The sequence below is a fragment of the Mirounga angustirostris genome, unplaced genomic scaffold (assembly GCF_029215605.1).
Source record: "Mirounga angustirostris isolate CCGP_5_RB_7025 unplaced genomic scaffold, mMirAng1.0.hap1 SCAF_4, whole genome shotgun sequence".
NCBI classification, from domain to species: domain Eukaryota; kingdom Metazoa; phylum Chordata; class Mammalia; order Carnivora; family Phocidae; genus Mirounga; species Mirounga angustirostris.
The window spans coordinates 153,283,963-153,298,810 of record NW_026991712.1 but is presented as its reverse complement, the minus strand read 5'-3'; the positions used below and the strand labels follow the sequence as shown (position 1 = coordinate 153,298,810).

The 14,848-nt window shown below is 37.5% G+C and overlaps 1 protein-coding gene across 5 annotated transcripts in view; it reads right to left on the bottom strand.

Annotated features, from left to right (window-relative positions):
- Positions 1 to 14,848, bottom strand: part of STIL (STIL centriolar assembly protein) — a 79,246-nt gene that overhangs the window by 12,328 nt on the left and 52,070 nt on the right. For 4 of the 5 annotated variants that reach the window (XM_064589185.1, XM_064589182.1, XM_064589181.1 and 1 more), the window contains exons 15-16: positions 6,073 to 6,286; positions 4,381 to 4,631 (exon numbers count right to left, since the gene is read on the bottom strand). In XM_064589185.1, the coding sequence (XP_064445255.1) occupies positions 4,381 to 4,631; positions 6,073 to 6,286 (465 nt within the window). The remainder of the gene's footprint in view (positions 1 to 4,380; positions 4,632 to 6,072; positions 6,287 to 14,848) is intronic. The other variant, XM_064589184.1, reaches the window with a different exon arrangement.

Sequence of the window (14,848 nt, the reverse complement as noted above, 5' to 3'; positions counted from 1 at the left end):
TCATCATCAAGACAGTATGGTACTGGCACAAAAAAGAGACACAGAGATCAATGGAACAGAATAGAGAACCCAGAAATGGACCCACAACTATATGGTCAACTAATCCTTGAAAAAGTAGTAAAGACTATCCGATGGAAAAGACAGTCTCTTCAACAAATGGTGTTGGGAAAACTGTACTGCAACATGCAGAAGAATGAAACTGGACCACTTTCTTACACCATACACAAAAAGAAATTCAAAATGGATGAAAGACCTACGTGTGAGACAGGAATCCATCAAAATCCTAGAGGAGAACACAGGCAGCAACCTCTTTGACCTTGGCCACAGCAATTTCTTGCTAGACACATCTCCAAAGGCAAGGGAAACAAAGGCAAAAATGAACTACTGGGACCTCATCAAGATAAAAAGCTTTTGCACAGCAAAGAAAAATGTTAAGCATCTGACTCTGGCTCAGGTCATGATCCCAGAGTCCTGGGATCGAGCCCTGCATCGGGCTCCCTGCTCAGGGGGGAGTCTACTTCTCCCTCTGCCCCTCCCCCTGCTCATGCTCTCTCTCTCTCTAATAAATAAAAATAAAATTTAGGGCGCCTGGGTGGCTCAGATGGTTAAGCGTCTGCCTTCGGCTCAGGTCATGATCCCAGGGTCCTGGGATTGAGTCCCACATCGGGCTCCCTGCTCAGCAGGGAGCCTGCTTCTCCCTCTGCCTCTCTCTGTCTCTGTCTCTTATGAATAAATAAAATCTTTAAAATAAATAAATAAAATCTAAAAATAAAATAATTTTAGAAAAAGAATAAGAGGAAAAACAAAAGTAAAGCTTTAATAATAAATGAGTTTGGTATGGATACAGTTTTTTCCTATATTTTACAAAGTTTATATTACCTTGAGAATGAAAACAAAACAAATAGCAAACTCTATTTCCAAAGCTCTACAATATTTTATACAACAACTTATACCGTATAATATGACTTAAAAAAATTTTTTTTTCATATGAAGATATAGCTATGTTACTGTTAGGTTTTTGCCAGCCTCTACGGAAATACTTAATTTAACATATTGCTTTGAACTGAAAACAATTTTTTTCATATTGGCTTTCACTTCCTTGAGAAAATGATCTTTATGAAGTGAAAATCCTTTCTCTGAATGTATATCCATGAGTTTTTCAACTCACATAATCAAATTTTAAAAATGGATAAAGACCACAATATTAAAATGCTTAAAAAAAACATTTTTTAAATTGTATATATAGTAAAACTGCAACTGTTTCTTAAAAAGCTTATTTTCTTCAGATGTTATAAGTTCAATGACATCTTCTTCATTTTCTAAAACACCAACCTTGAGCATGTATACTTTTCATAGTATAAATTTATAATGTAAATTATTATTTAAATAAAGAACAGAATAATCCTGATTAAAACAATGACTACCCCACACTGATAAATCAAAAAAACTCTACTTCCCATTTCATTTTTCTAAAGCATCTAAAATACCAATCAGTTCATTACATACTGGAAATTTATTATTTCCAATGTGTCATTATAAAGACATTAAAACTGGGTAACCACTCTGAAGAAACAATTACTTAAAATCCCCCCCCTGCCCCCGCCAAAGGCACCACACCAAAATACATTGTTCCACACAGATAGCAGGGTGATTTGTATATTCCAACATACATTATGTAGCCGCCATCTTACAGTATTGAGATAAAACCTTAAAAAATGCTAGCCTTACTCTCTTACACTGTTGGTAGGAAATGTGAATTGATGCAACTATTTTGGTGGGCAATGGCAGCAACTACCAAAACTTGAAATGCACATATCCTTTGATCCTGCCTACTTCTAAGAGTTTATTCAACAAATATACTTGTACAAATTCCTATAGAATTATGTTTACTTAGCATTGTTTGAAATAAGAAGTAAGAGATTCAGCCTAAAAGTCCATTAACAGAGGACAGGTTCACGATCTTATAGTATATGGGTACAACAGAATATTATGCAGCTGTTTAAATGCATGCAAAAGAACTGCATATACCTATAAAGAAAATACATAATTTTAAGCAAACAAAAGAAAACAGAAATAAACTGCAATACTCTTCAAACCCACATACACTTGAACACGCATGGAACATTTCCACAGAATACAAAAGAAACAGTTAAGAGAAGTAACCTTGGGGGAGGTCAGATTGAGGAATTTGGGGAGTTGGAGCTTTTACATTTTACCTGATATTCTTGTGCGCTATTTAATACTTTCTTAAATCATGAGACCGTATTACTTTTACAACTAGAAAACAATAAAAATAATTAACAGAAAACATACTAACTTAATAATATAATTCGCAGATTTTAAAAACAAGTATGTGCTAAATCATCTTTGATGAAGAGGAATCTGAACAGAAGAAAATGGCCAATTGTAATTTAAGCAATAAGTCAGCTTTGTAGGACTATACTGTTCAAAACACATTCCTAAGGAAAGGAATGTTTTTGCCTTTTAGATGGCACAACTGCGTAACTGAATATCCAGTAGCTGACACAGACCCTGCCACCTCCAGGAAGACCTTCCAACCACCAGAAATGAGTAAGAGTCCATTTCTTTCTCCAAGACTCCCAGAGCATTTTGTTGGCATCTTCACCCAGGAGACACCCCACAGTATCTCTCTCTTATGTATGTAAAACCCACTCTTCTACTGTAGGGTAGAGATGGTTTCTTTGTTATCACACACATAGTAGGCCCTGAATAAATGATGAATCAACTGAATTGAGTGGCAAGCTTATACCTTTTTCTCATAAGATTGCTGCAATACATCTAAATTTTTTTCATCTTTTTTAAAAAATGTATTTATTTGTCAGAGTGAGAAAGAGAGAGAGCATGCACAAGCAGGGGGAGAAGCAGGCTCCCTAAGCAAGGAGCCTGATGCGGGACTCAATCTTACCCTGAGATCATGACCTGAGCCAAAAAGAGATGCTTAACAGACTGAGCCACCCAGGTGTCCCCTAAAATTTTTTCATCTTTTAAAACAAGTTTTACAAAACTATATGATGCATCAAATCCTTGACAAAACAGGAAAGACTATCTGATGGAAAAGATAGTCTCTTCAACAAAAGGTGTTAGGAAAACTGGATAGCAACATGTAGAAGAATGAAATTGGACCACCTTCTTACACCATACACAAAAAAATAAATTCAAGATGGATGAAAGACCTAAATGTGGGACAGGAAACCATTGAAATTCTAGAGGAGAATACAGTCAGAAACCTCTTTGACCTCAGCCATAGCAACTTCTTACTAGACATGTCACCACAGGCAAGGGAAACAAAAGCAAAAATGAACTATTGGGACTTCATCAAGATAAAAAGCTTCTGCACAGTGAAGGAAACAATTAACAAAACTAAAAGGCAGCCTACGGAATGGGAGAAGATATTTGCAGATGACATATCTGATAAAGGGTTAGCATCCAAAATCTACAAAGAACTTATCAAACTCAACACCCAAAAAACAAATAACCCAGTTAAGAAATGGGCAGAAGACATGAACAGACACTGTTCCAAAAAAGACATCTAGATGGCTAAAGACACATGAAAAGATGCTCAACAATAATACTCATCAGGGAAATACAAATCAAAACCAGGATGAGATACCACCTCACACCTGTCAGAATGGCTAAAATTAACAACACAAGAAACAACAGGTATAGTGTTGGTGGGAATGCAAACTGGTGTAGCACTGGTGCAGCCCCTCTGGAGAACAGTATGGAGGTTCCTCAAAATGTTAAAAATAGAACTACTCTACGATCCAGTAACTGCACTACTAGTTATCTACCTAACAGATACAAAAATACAGATTCAAAGGGGTACGTGCACCCTGATGTTTATAGCAGCATTATCAACAATAGCCAAACGATGGAGCCCAAAGGTTCACTGACCGATGAATTTAAAAAATGATGTGGTATATATATAAAGTGGAACATTACTCAGCCATCAAAAAGAATGAAATCTTGCCATTTGCAACGATGTGGATGGAGCTAGAATGTATTATCCTAAGTGAAATAAGTCAGATAGAGAAAGACAAATATCGTATGATTTCACTCACATGTGGAATTTAAGAAATAAACAAACATAGGGGGAAAAAGAAAAAAGGGAAACAAACCATAAGAGACTCTTAAAGATAGAGAAGAAACAGGGTTGATGGAGGGAGGTGGGTGGGAAATGGACTAAATGAGTGATGGGTATTAAGGAGGGCATTTGTTATGATGAGCACTAGGTATTGTTTGTAAGTGATAATCACTGAATTCTAGTCCAGAAACCAATATTGCACTGTATGTTAATTAACTAGAATTTAAATAAACATTTGGAAATCAGTAAATAAATGAAACAAATTTGCAAGTTACCTGGCGTGATCCACTTTATGTGCATTTTTATTCACTTTAGTGGGAGAGTCAATTTTTACTCCAAGGCTTCTGAGTTGTTTAAGAGTTGCATTAAGTACACAATCTTTGTCTACCAGACCTGAATCACTTTTTTTTTTCTTTCTATGGTAAACATTTTGTGTTCTGGTGCATTCGTGGCTGATAATTACTGCTTTGGTAGATGGCTGCTCATTTTCTTTGGAGGAGTTATTCAGTAGGTGGTTCACTTGACTCTGATGAAAAGAAAAAAGATATATTTGAAAAACCACTATTAACAATCTTAGGAAACAAAAATGTAAATAGCAGCTTAAGTAAGGCCGGGGAAAAGCAAAATAATATCTAGCCAAATTCTACAAAGAATCAGGTATATTTGGAAGTTTTTTATATTATGGGGCTTTTATAAAGGAAGCTCATCTCAACGAATGATTTCATCAGACCCTAGAGGAAATTTAGAGTGTTCAGAACTTGTTCATTTTAAAACTAACAGATTTAAAATCATTTGAGTAATATTTCAATTTGTTTTCAAGGGTTTATAGTAACTATAAACAAAAGTTTTAAATCATGCTTTCATTTGAAAAATGGTAATGTTTCAGAGTTATAAATTAGATCTTTGTTACTTTCAGAATTTGACTCCTCTCTTTTCTCCCTCTGAATGAGAACGACCCGTGATACTACCTCTGCCTTCCTAACATTAGAGCCTATTTCATTCCCTGAGCACATAGCTATTAGCACAAGTATAGGACCCAGCAGGCAAATATCAATTATGTGTTCACTGATGAATACTTAGGGCGCTATGAAGTATGGAGAATTCAGATGTTCCAAAGTCTACAGTTTGGATGGAAGTGACAGGGTCATTCAACTTCAAGTCTTAGTTTACATTCTAATTTTTCCAAGATGACTAGATGACTATTTCCTCCAACCAGAATTATCCCTTTTTATTCCATGCTGCCTTTGCTTACAGCACTTCTCAGCCTATCCTATAATTGTTTGCTACTGGTATCCATGTGCTATTTCCCCTAGGTTCTCGAGAGCAGAGACTATCATATTTATCTTTACATTATTCACTTAGTTCACTGTGTTTTTTAAGATTTTTTTTTTTGAGAGACAGAGTGAGATGGGCGGAGGGGGTTAAGGGGAAGGCAGAGGGAGAGAATCCTCAAGCAGACTCCCGGCTGAGTGCAGAGCCCCCTGCAAGGCTCGATCTCATGACCCATGAGATCAAGATCTGAGCTGAAATCAAGAGTTGGATGCTTAATGGACTGAGCCACCCAGGTGCCCCTTTACTTAGTTCACTTTCTTAGACTAAACTAAGTATTCAGTAAAAATCTGCTTACCTGAATGCAATATTACCATAGATATTCTCCTACTTTACAATTTTCAAACTTCTGCAAACTGTTCCTTATTTTTTCTGGTACTTACTTTACTTTTTGTTTTGTTTGGTTTTTAAGATTTTCCCCTGGCTATCTAAGTATCTGATGACTGGCATGTTTATACAAAATTACTGAATTTAGGTTATCATAATCATGAAAAGCTAAAAGAAATAAATTATGTGTCATTAATTTGGGGAAAATCTTTTTATATCAAGGTCCCAATCAGTTTAAAGATAGGAGAGCCTTAACTAGTCTACCCTAAATAATCATCTCAGAAAAGATGAAATGTATTACATTTTCTTACCAATAAATCCTGGTATATTTTCTGATTATCTGATGGTTGATTAGGCAAGGGTTGCATTACTTGCTCAATTTTTGGTTCCCCTGATGTTACAGAGTTGTTACTGGCACCCTCTGTTGGTCCACTCTGTAAGCACATGCTTACATTTTCTGCCAGCTCGGATTTCGGAAAGAACACAGGCACATCAGGTTTTTCTCTCACCATTGGAGAAGAGCTGCTTGAAAGGATATAAATAATGTGTCAGTTATCAATATACCTTTAACATATATTTAAAGTGCCGTAACTTGGAAATAAAGGGATAAGACTCAAACAGCATTCTGGTTTGTATTTTCAGCTCTCATCCTGATAGGCTGTACATAAACCAGATCATAACACCTTTTTAAGTCATGTTATTTATAGTCAGACTTTTTTTTTTTTTAAATATTTTTATTTATTTATTTGAGAGAGAGACAGAGATACGGACAGAGAGCACAAGCTGGGAGGAGAGAGTGCTCAGCAGGGAGCCACCCAGGTGCCCCAGACAACTTTTTTTTTGAAAGCTGGCAAACAACCTGTTGATTTCTCCCGAACTTGATGCAAGTATCTAAAAATTTTAAATATATTATTTGTTTACTTTAAGTTTTGAAATATAGTTAAGATCCCTGGCAAGGGGTGCCTGGGTAACTCAGCTGGTTAAACGTCTGCCTTCGGCTCCAGTCATGATCCCCGGGTCCTGGGACCGAGCCCCGCATTAGGCTCTCTGCTCAGTGGGGAGCCTGCTTCTCCCTCTCCCTCTGCCTGTGGCTCCCCTTGCTTGTACTCTCACGCTTGCTCTCTCTGTCAAATAAATAAAATCTTAAAAAAGAAAAAAAAAGATCCCTGGCAAGTAAGAGTTCATAAGGTGCCATTTATAATCACATTACATATTTGGTAGTATTTCTTTCCTTCTTTATGCTCTTACATATTTTCCAAATTCTATACAATGAGCATTTATTACTTTCAAAACTTAGCATATAAATACATATTTTTAAATTTACTATGGAAAGCAATAGTAAAAAACATTTCTTACAAGAACAATAATGTGGCTATTATAGAGAAAGGTAATAATAAATATTAGCTAGCAGAAAGCTTATTACAGGGCAGGCATTATTTAAGTGTATCCTCTTAAAAAATCCTTACCAAAAAGACTTGTAAGACAGATACTACATATTATGCCTATTGGACAGATGAGGAAATTGAGGCACAGAGAGGTTAGCTAACTGCTCAAAATTATACCAAATATGAAAAAAATAAAACTCAGTTGTTGTTTTTTTAAGATTTTATTTATTTGAGAGAGATGGCAAGAATGGGGTTAGGAGAGAGGGAGAGAGAGAAGCAGACTCCCCCCTAAGCAGGGAGCCCAACATGGGGCTCAATCCCAGGACCTTGAGATCATGACCTGAGCTGAAGGCAGACGCTTACCCAACTGAGCCATCCAGGCGCCCCTCGTACATAGTTTAATACCTACAGAAAACCACTATTAACATTTTAGAGTACTTTCATCTATACTTTTCTTTACAGGTAGTATTTTCTCTGAAAAACTATACCATACCAAAGGTAGTTTTGGAGACTGCTTTTTAAAACCTAACATTATATATCATGAGTATCTTTTCATTTCACTAAATATGCTTAAAAACAAGTTTTAATTGTCACATAGTATTTCATTTTTTAAAAAAGATTTTTATTTATTTGACAGAGAGAGAGACAGCCAGAGAAGGAACACAAGCAGGGGGAGCGGGAGAGGGAGAAGCAGGCTTCCTGCAGAGCAGGGACCCCCACACGGGGCTCGATCCTAGAACCCTGGGATCGTGACCTGAGCCGAAGGCAGGCGCTTAACCAACTGAGCTACCCAGGCATGCCGTATTTCATTTTATAGGTATAATTTTTCTAACCATACATCTCTTCTTTAAAACTCAGCTTATTTCCAATTTTTCCCATATTGCTTAATATTTTTTTAGAGGGGGGGCAGGGACAGAGACAGAATCTTAAGTAGGCTCCATGCCCAGTGTGGAAACTGATGTGGTGCTCGATCTCACAACCCTGAGATCAAGACCTGAGCTGAAATCAAGAGTCAGATGCTTAACCAACTTGAGCCACCCATGTGCCCCCCAAAATGCTTAATTTTAACTTGATATGAAGTACCCAGTACTCACTGGGTATATGATAAGCTCAGTAAATATTAGCTGAAATGAATATTTGTAAAATACCAGTTAGGATATAATTCTTTTTTTTTTTTTTTTAAGATTTTATTTATTTGCGAGAGAGAGAATGAGAGACAGAGAGCATGAGAGGGAGGAGGGTCAGAGGGAGAAGCAGACTCCCCGCTGAGCAGGGAGCCCAATGCGGGACTCAATCCCAGGACTCCAGGATCATGACCTGAGCCGAAGGCAGTCGCTTAACCAACTGAGCCACCCAGGCACCCTAGGATATAATTCTAAGAAAAAAATCAATAAATTTGACCACATAAAAATTTTTACATGGCAAAAAACATCAAAGTCAAAAAACAACTGACAAACTGGAAAATATTCACAACATATACTACAAAGAGCTAACATCTCTAGTATATAAGAACACTTAAAAATTGGAGGACAAAGGACCTAAAACTCTAGCAGAAAAATGGTGAGAGACATAAACTGACAATTCACAAAAATATGGAAATAACTCTCAACATGAAGTGATCCAACCCATGCATAATTTTTAAAATGAGAATTAAAACACCACCAATACCATTTATCACCTATTAGACTGGTAAAAAATTTTTTAAATATGGCAACATATTTTGTTGGCACAGCTGTGGGAAAACAGGTAATCTCATTCATTGCTGCTGAGACGGCAAACTGGTATAACCTTCTGCAGGGAAACTTGGTAATACTTAACAAAATTACATATGCACTTAACTTTGGATGCAAAAATCCCACTTCTAAAACAATTAAAAAATATACATGCCACCAGGTAATCACTGTAGCAATGCTTGTAATTGAAAAATACTGGGAACAGTCTATTTTTTTTTTAATTTAAGATTTTATTTATTTATTTGAGAGAGAGAGAAAGCACAAACAATGGGGAGACGCAGAGGGAGAGGGAGAAGTGGGGCTCGATCCCAGGATCCGGGACCCTGGGATCATGACCTGAGCCGAAGGCAGATGCTTAACCGACTGAGCTACCCAGGCGCCCCTGGAAATAGTCTAAATACTCGTAAGTAGGAGAGTGTTTATTAAAATACGGCACATCTGCATAGTGTAGTATTATATAGCCATATAAAGAAAGATCTCTAGGACTGATTTGGAGTAATTTCCAGTACATACTGTTAAGGGAAAAGAGAAAAGTTCAAGAAAATACCTATGGCATGCTACCTTTCTACACTTCATATAAAACCAATAATCAGGGCACCTGGGTGGTTCAGTTGTTAAGCGTCTGCCTTCGGCTCAGGTCATGATCCCAGGGTCCTGGGATTGAGCCTCACATCGGGCTCCCTGCTAAATGGGGAGCCTGCTTCTCCCTCTCCCACTACTCCCCCCCACCCCCGCCGCCTGTGTTCCCTCTCTCACTGTGTCTCTGTCAAATAAATAAATAAAATCTTTAAAAAAAAAAAAAAAAGAAAGAAAGAAACGAGTATCATAAGAAAATACAGACACATTTGCTCATTTGTGCAAAGGAAATACAAGAAAGGTAATAAAGTAACTGAAGAGATTGGTTATCTGAAGGAGACGGGTGGGAAAAGGGATAGGAAAAAGGGGGATTTGGGAATATGGTGGCAGAAATGAGAATGGAGCAACTTTTCTTTGAGTATATACCCTTTTTATCTGATTTGGTCTGTTAAAACCACAGTAATGTTTCAGATACCTAAAGAACAAATAAAATCAACCAGAATACGGAGCGACCCTCAAGTGGAATACAAGCAGTAACAAATCCACCTAATGGTATTACAAACAAATAACATAACCACATAAGGAAACACAAAAGAAAATAGCCTACCTAAATAACTATGGAAAAAGGTATTTTCATTGGATGCTGTAAGGCTAAAGGTAAAAGAATTATAAACAAATATACATACTCTAGTAAATCCATTTCAGAATTCTAAGCAATTCTGAAATTACTTTATGTGTACACTAGAATTGAACAAATAAGTAACTATAGTGTACATGAAAGCCAGGTTTCTCACTATTGGGGAAAGAAGGTATAAATAAGAAAAAGGGATGTGTTGAATGGTAGTCAGAGGAATGGAATGAGGTCAAGGATTTTCAAATATAGATAGATACATGTAGAAATAAATAAGGGTGTGTGTGTGTATGTAGAAATAAATAAGAGTGTGTGTGTGTCCTAGCTAAGAGGGCCTAGAAGCACAGATACAAAGTAGCAATGATATACATACTGCTCAGATCTTGGCTTCTAAATATGTTCTGATACAACTGCTCCTGGTTTCTGTAGATGATTCCAGAGTTGGGGCAGGGAAAATACAAGATGAGCCTGGAACATCTTGTGGTGCCAAAAAATAAGAACATGCTTGAAAAAGGATGAGGGCTTTTCCAAAGGAAACAGAAGCCAATCTAAATGACCTCCCAAAGACCAAAGCTGGAACAATTTAAGCAAATAAAATAAGTAATAGTTTGAACTATAACTCATAGAATAAAAGAAATGTTCAGGAGTCTACACTGACATAAATAAATGAATACATAAGCAGAGAAGAAGGAAAACAGCTTTTCCTTACAGAAGAAATCTAATTTACAAATACAGAAGGAATGAGGAAAATACAAAATCATCAATACTCAAATACTATGGTAATCATCACGATAGGTTTATCTATAGATGGATGATAAAATCAGAGGGAGAAAGCTCAAGAAGAGAATATTTACAGTCTCAAAGTATCTGCCTCAAGGTATTTATTAACTACAAAGGGAAAAATTTTAACTTTATAGTGATAAAAACTAACAGATGTCACCTTAACTGAGTGTTCAAAGTTAATAACATATGTGACATCATGTAATCCACTGATAGGACACATTGAGAAGGCAGGGCCAAAACACCTCTTTGCAGTAATCTTGCCAAAAATGCAAAACTTCAGTTTAATCATGAGAAAGTATCAAACAAACCCAATTAAGAACATTCTACAAAATAACTGACTCATCAAAAGTGTCAAAGTCAAAGGGGCGCCTGGGTGGCTCAGTCGTTAAGCGTCTGCCTTCGGCTCAGGTCATGATTCCAGGTCCTGGGATCGAGCCCCGCATCGGGCTCCCCGCTCCGCGGGAGGCCTGCTTCTCCCTCTCCCACTCCCACTGCTGTGTTCCCTCTCTCGCTGTATCTCTCTCTGTCAAAATAAATAAAATCTTTAAAAAAAAAAAAAAAGTGTCAAAGTCATGAAAGACAAGAAAAGACTGAGGATCTGTCACAGATTGGACTAATGAGACATAACTAATAAACCAATGTGAAATCCTATATTGGTTCCTGGAACAGAAAAGTACATTACTGGAAAAACTGGTACAATTAGAACTTGCAGTTTAGTATAGTATTGTACCAATGTTAATTTCCCGGTTTTGATCATTTTACTATGGTTATAGAAGCTGTTAAGAATAGGGAAACCTAGGTGAACTCTACTATTTTTCTAACTTTTCTGTAAATCTAAAATTTCAAAATAAAAATGTTTAAAGCAAGATATAATTCTATATTTAGTTTCTTTTTCTCATAAAATTTGATTAAGAAGTCTGAGATCAGGGTGCCTGGGTGGCTCAGTTGGTTAGGCATCTGCCTTTGGCTCAGGTTGTGATCCCAGGATCCTGGGATCGAGCCCTGCATCGGGGTCCCTGCTCGGTGGGGAGCCTGCTTCTCCCTCTCCCCCCTGCTCGTGCTCTCTCTCCCGCTCTCTTTCTCTCTCAGGTAAATACATAAAATCTTAAAAAAAAAAAAAAGTTAAAAAAAGTCTGAGACCCTGAAGAAGGAATAACAAAAATATAATGCACAAATATTTTAACAAATAATAACATTTACAAATAGAGATTATTATAATCACCATTTAGTACCTCAGACACAAAAACACACTGTTCTTAAAATCAGGAAGGAGCTCTCCAAGTCACCCAGTCCATCCCCTCCTTAAGAGGAAACTGCACTTAAACCAGTAAAGACCCCAGTGAATTTATCCTAAACTCAAAAGAACTTCAGTGAAATTATGTTGTATAATTTCCTTTAGTATCCAAATTTGGTATACTTAATTAAATACCAAGAATTAAATCTGAAGAAAAAAAATTTTTTGAGTATAACTGACATACAATGTTACATTAAATCTTTTTTTTTTTTTTTAAAGATTTTATTTATTTATTTGACAGAGAGAGCGGGAACACAAACAGGGCAGTGGAGAGCAGCAGGCAGAGGGAGAAGCAGGCTCCCCGCTGAGCAGTGAGCCCGAAGCGGCACTCGATCCCAGGACCCTGGGACGATGACCTGAGCTGAAGGCAGACGCTTAACCAACTGAGCCACCCAGGTGTCTTATACACAGAGAAAAAGTACCTGTTTAAAAACCTTAAGTGGAGACAAAGCAGGAAAGAATGTCCAATGGAAAAAAGACAGTCTCTTCAACAAATGGTGTTGAGAAAATTGGACAGCCACATGCAGAAGAATGAAACTGGACCATTTCCTTACACCACACACAAAAATAGACTCAAAATGGATGAAAGACCTAAATGTGAGACAGGAATCCATCAAAATCCTTGAGGAGAACACAGGCAGCAACCTCTTCGACCCCAGCCACAGCAGCTTCTTCCTAGAAACATCGCCAAAGGCAAGGGAAGCAAGGGCAAAAATGAACTATTGGGACTTCATCAAGATAAAAAGCTTTTGCACAGCAAAGGAAACAGTCAGCAAAACCAAAAGACAACCGACAGAATGGGAGAAGATATTTGCAAACGACATATCAGATAATCTATAAAGAACTTATAATCCAATCAAGAAATGGCCAGAAGACATGAACAGATATTTCTGCAGACATCCAAATGGCCAACAGACACATGAAAATGTGCTCAACATCACTCGGCATCAGGGAAATATAAATCAAAACCTCAATGAGATACCACTTCACGCCAGTCAGAATGGCTAAAATTAACAAGTCAGGAAATGACAGATGTTGCAAGGATGAGGAGAGAGGGGAACCCTCCTACATTGTTGGTGGGAATGCAAGCTGGTGCAGCCACTCTGGAAAACAGTATGGAGGTTCCCCAAAAAGTTGAAAATAGAGCTACCCTATGACCCAGCAATTGCACTGGTGGGTATTTACCCCAAAGATACAAATGTAGTGATCCGAAGGGGCACGTGCACCCCAATGTTTATAGCAGCAATGTCCACAATAGCCAAACTATGGAAAGAGCCTAGATGTCCATCAACAGATGAATGGATAAAGAAGATGTGGTATACTGGGGTGCCTGGGTGGCTCAGTCGTTAAGCGGCTGCCTTTGGCTCCGGTCATGATCCCAGGGTCCTGGGATCGAGACCCGCATCGGGCTCCCTGCTCCGTGGGAAGCCTGCTTTTCCCTCTCCCATTCCCCCTGCTTGTGTTCCCTCTCTCACTGTGTCTCTCTCTGTCAAATAAATAAAATCTTAAAAAAAAAAAAAAGATGTGGTATATATATACAATGGATATTATGCAGCCATCAAAAAAATGAAATCTTGCCATTTGCAAGGACATGGATGGAACTAGAGGGTATTATGCTAAGTGAAATAAGTCAGTCAGAGAAAGACAAGTATCATATGATCTCACTGATGTGAGGAATTTAAGAAACAAGACGGAGGATCATAGAGGAAGGGAGGGAAAAATGAAACAAGACGAAACCAGAGAGGGAGACAAACCATAAGAGACTCTTAATCTCAGGAAACAAACTGAGGGTTGCTGGAGTGGAGGGGGGTGGGAGGGATGGGGTGGCTGGGTGATGGACATTGGGGAGGGTAGGTACTATGGTGAGCACTATGAATTGTGTAAGACTGATGAATCACAGACCTGTACCCCGAAACAAATAATACATTATATGTTAATTTAAAAAAGTAAACAAAAACCTTAAATGGAAGAAATATTTGCAAATTATGCATCTGATGAGGGGTTAATATCTAAAATATATAAAGAACTCCAACTCAACAACAAAAAATTGAAATACCTAATTAAAATAGGCAAAGGACATTTCTTTCCAAAGATGATATAAAATGGCCAACAGGTATATGAACAAATGCTCAACATCAGTAACACGAGAGAAAAATGCAAATCAAAAACAATGAGCTACATCACCTCACACCCATTAAAACTGCTACTTTAAAAAACCCCAGAAAATAATAAGTGTTGGCAAACAAAACCCTTTTACTGTTGGTGGGACTATAAAATGACTGAATCTACTACGGAAAATAGTATGGAGGTTACTCAAAAAGTTAAAAGTACAACTACCCTGTGATCCAGCAATCCCACTTCTGGGTATATATCCAAGAGGACCGAAAGCAGGGTCTCAAGGAGATTCTCACACATCCATATTCACAGCACCATTATTCACAATAGCCAACAGGTAGAAGTAACCCAAATGTTCATTGATGGATGAATGGATAAACAAAATGTGGTATATACATACAATGGAATAATATTCAGTTTTAGAAAGTAAGGAAATCCTGTCACATCCTACAACTGTATGATTCCACTTATATGAAGTATCTAAAGTAGTCAAATTCAGAGAAACAGAAAGTAGAATGATGATTACCAGGGGCTGAGGGGGGAGGAGAAAAGGGAGTTATTCTTTAATGG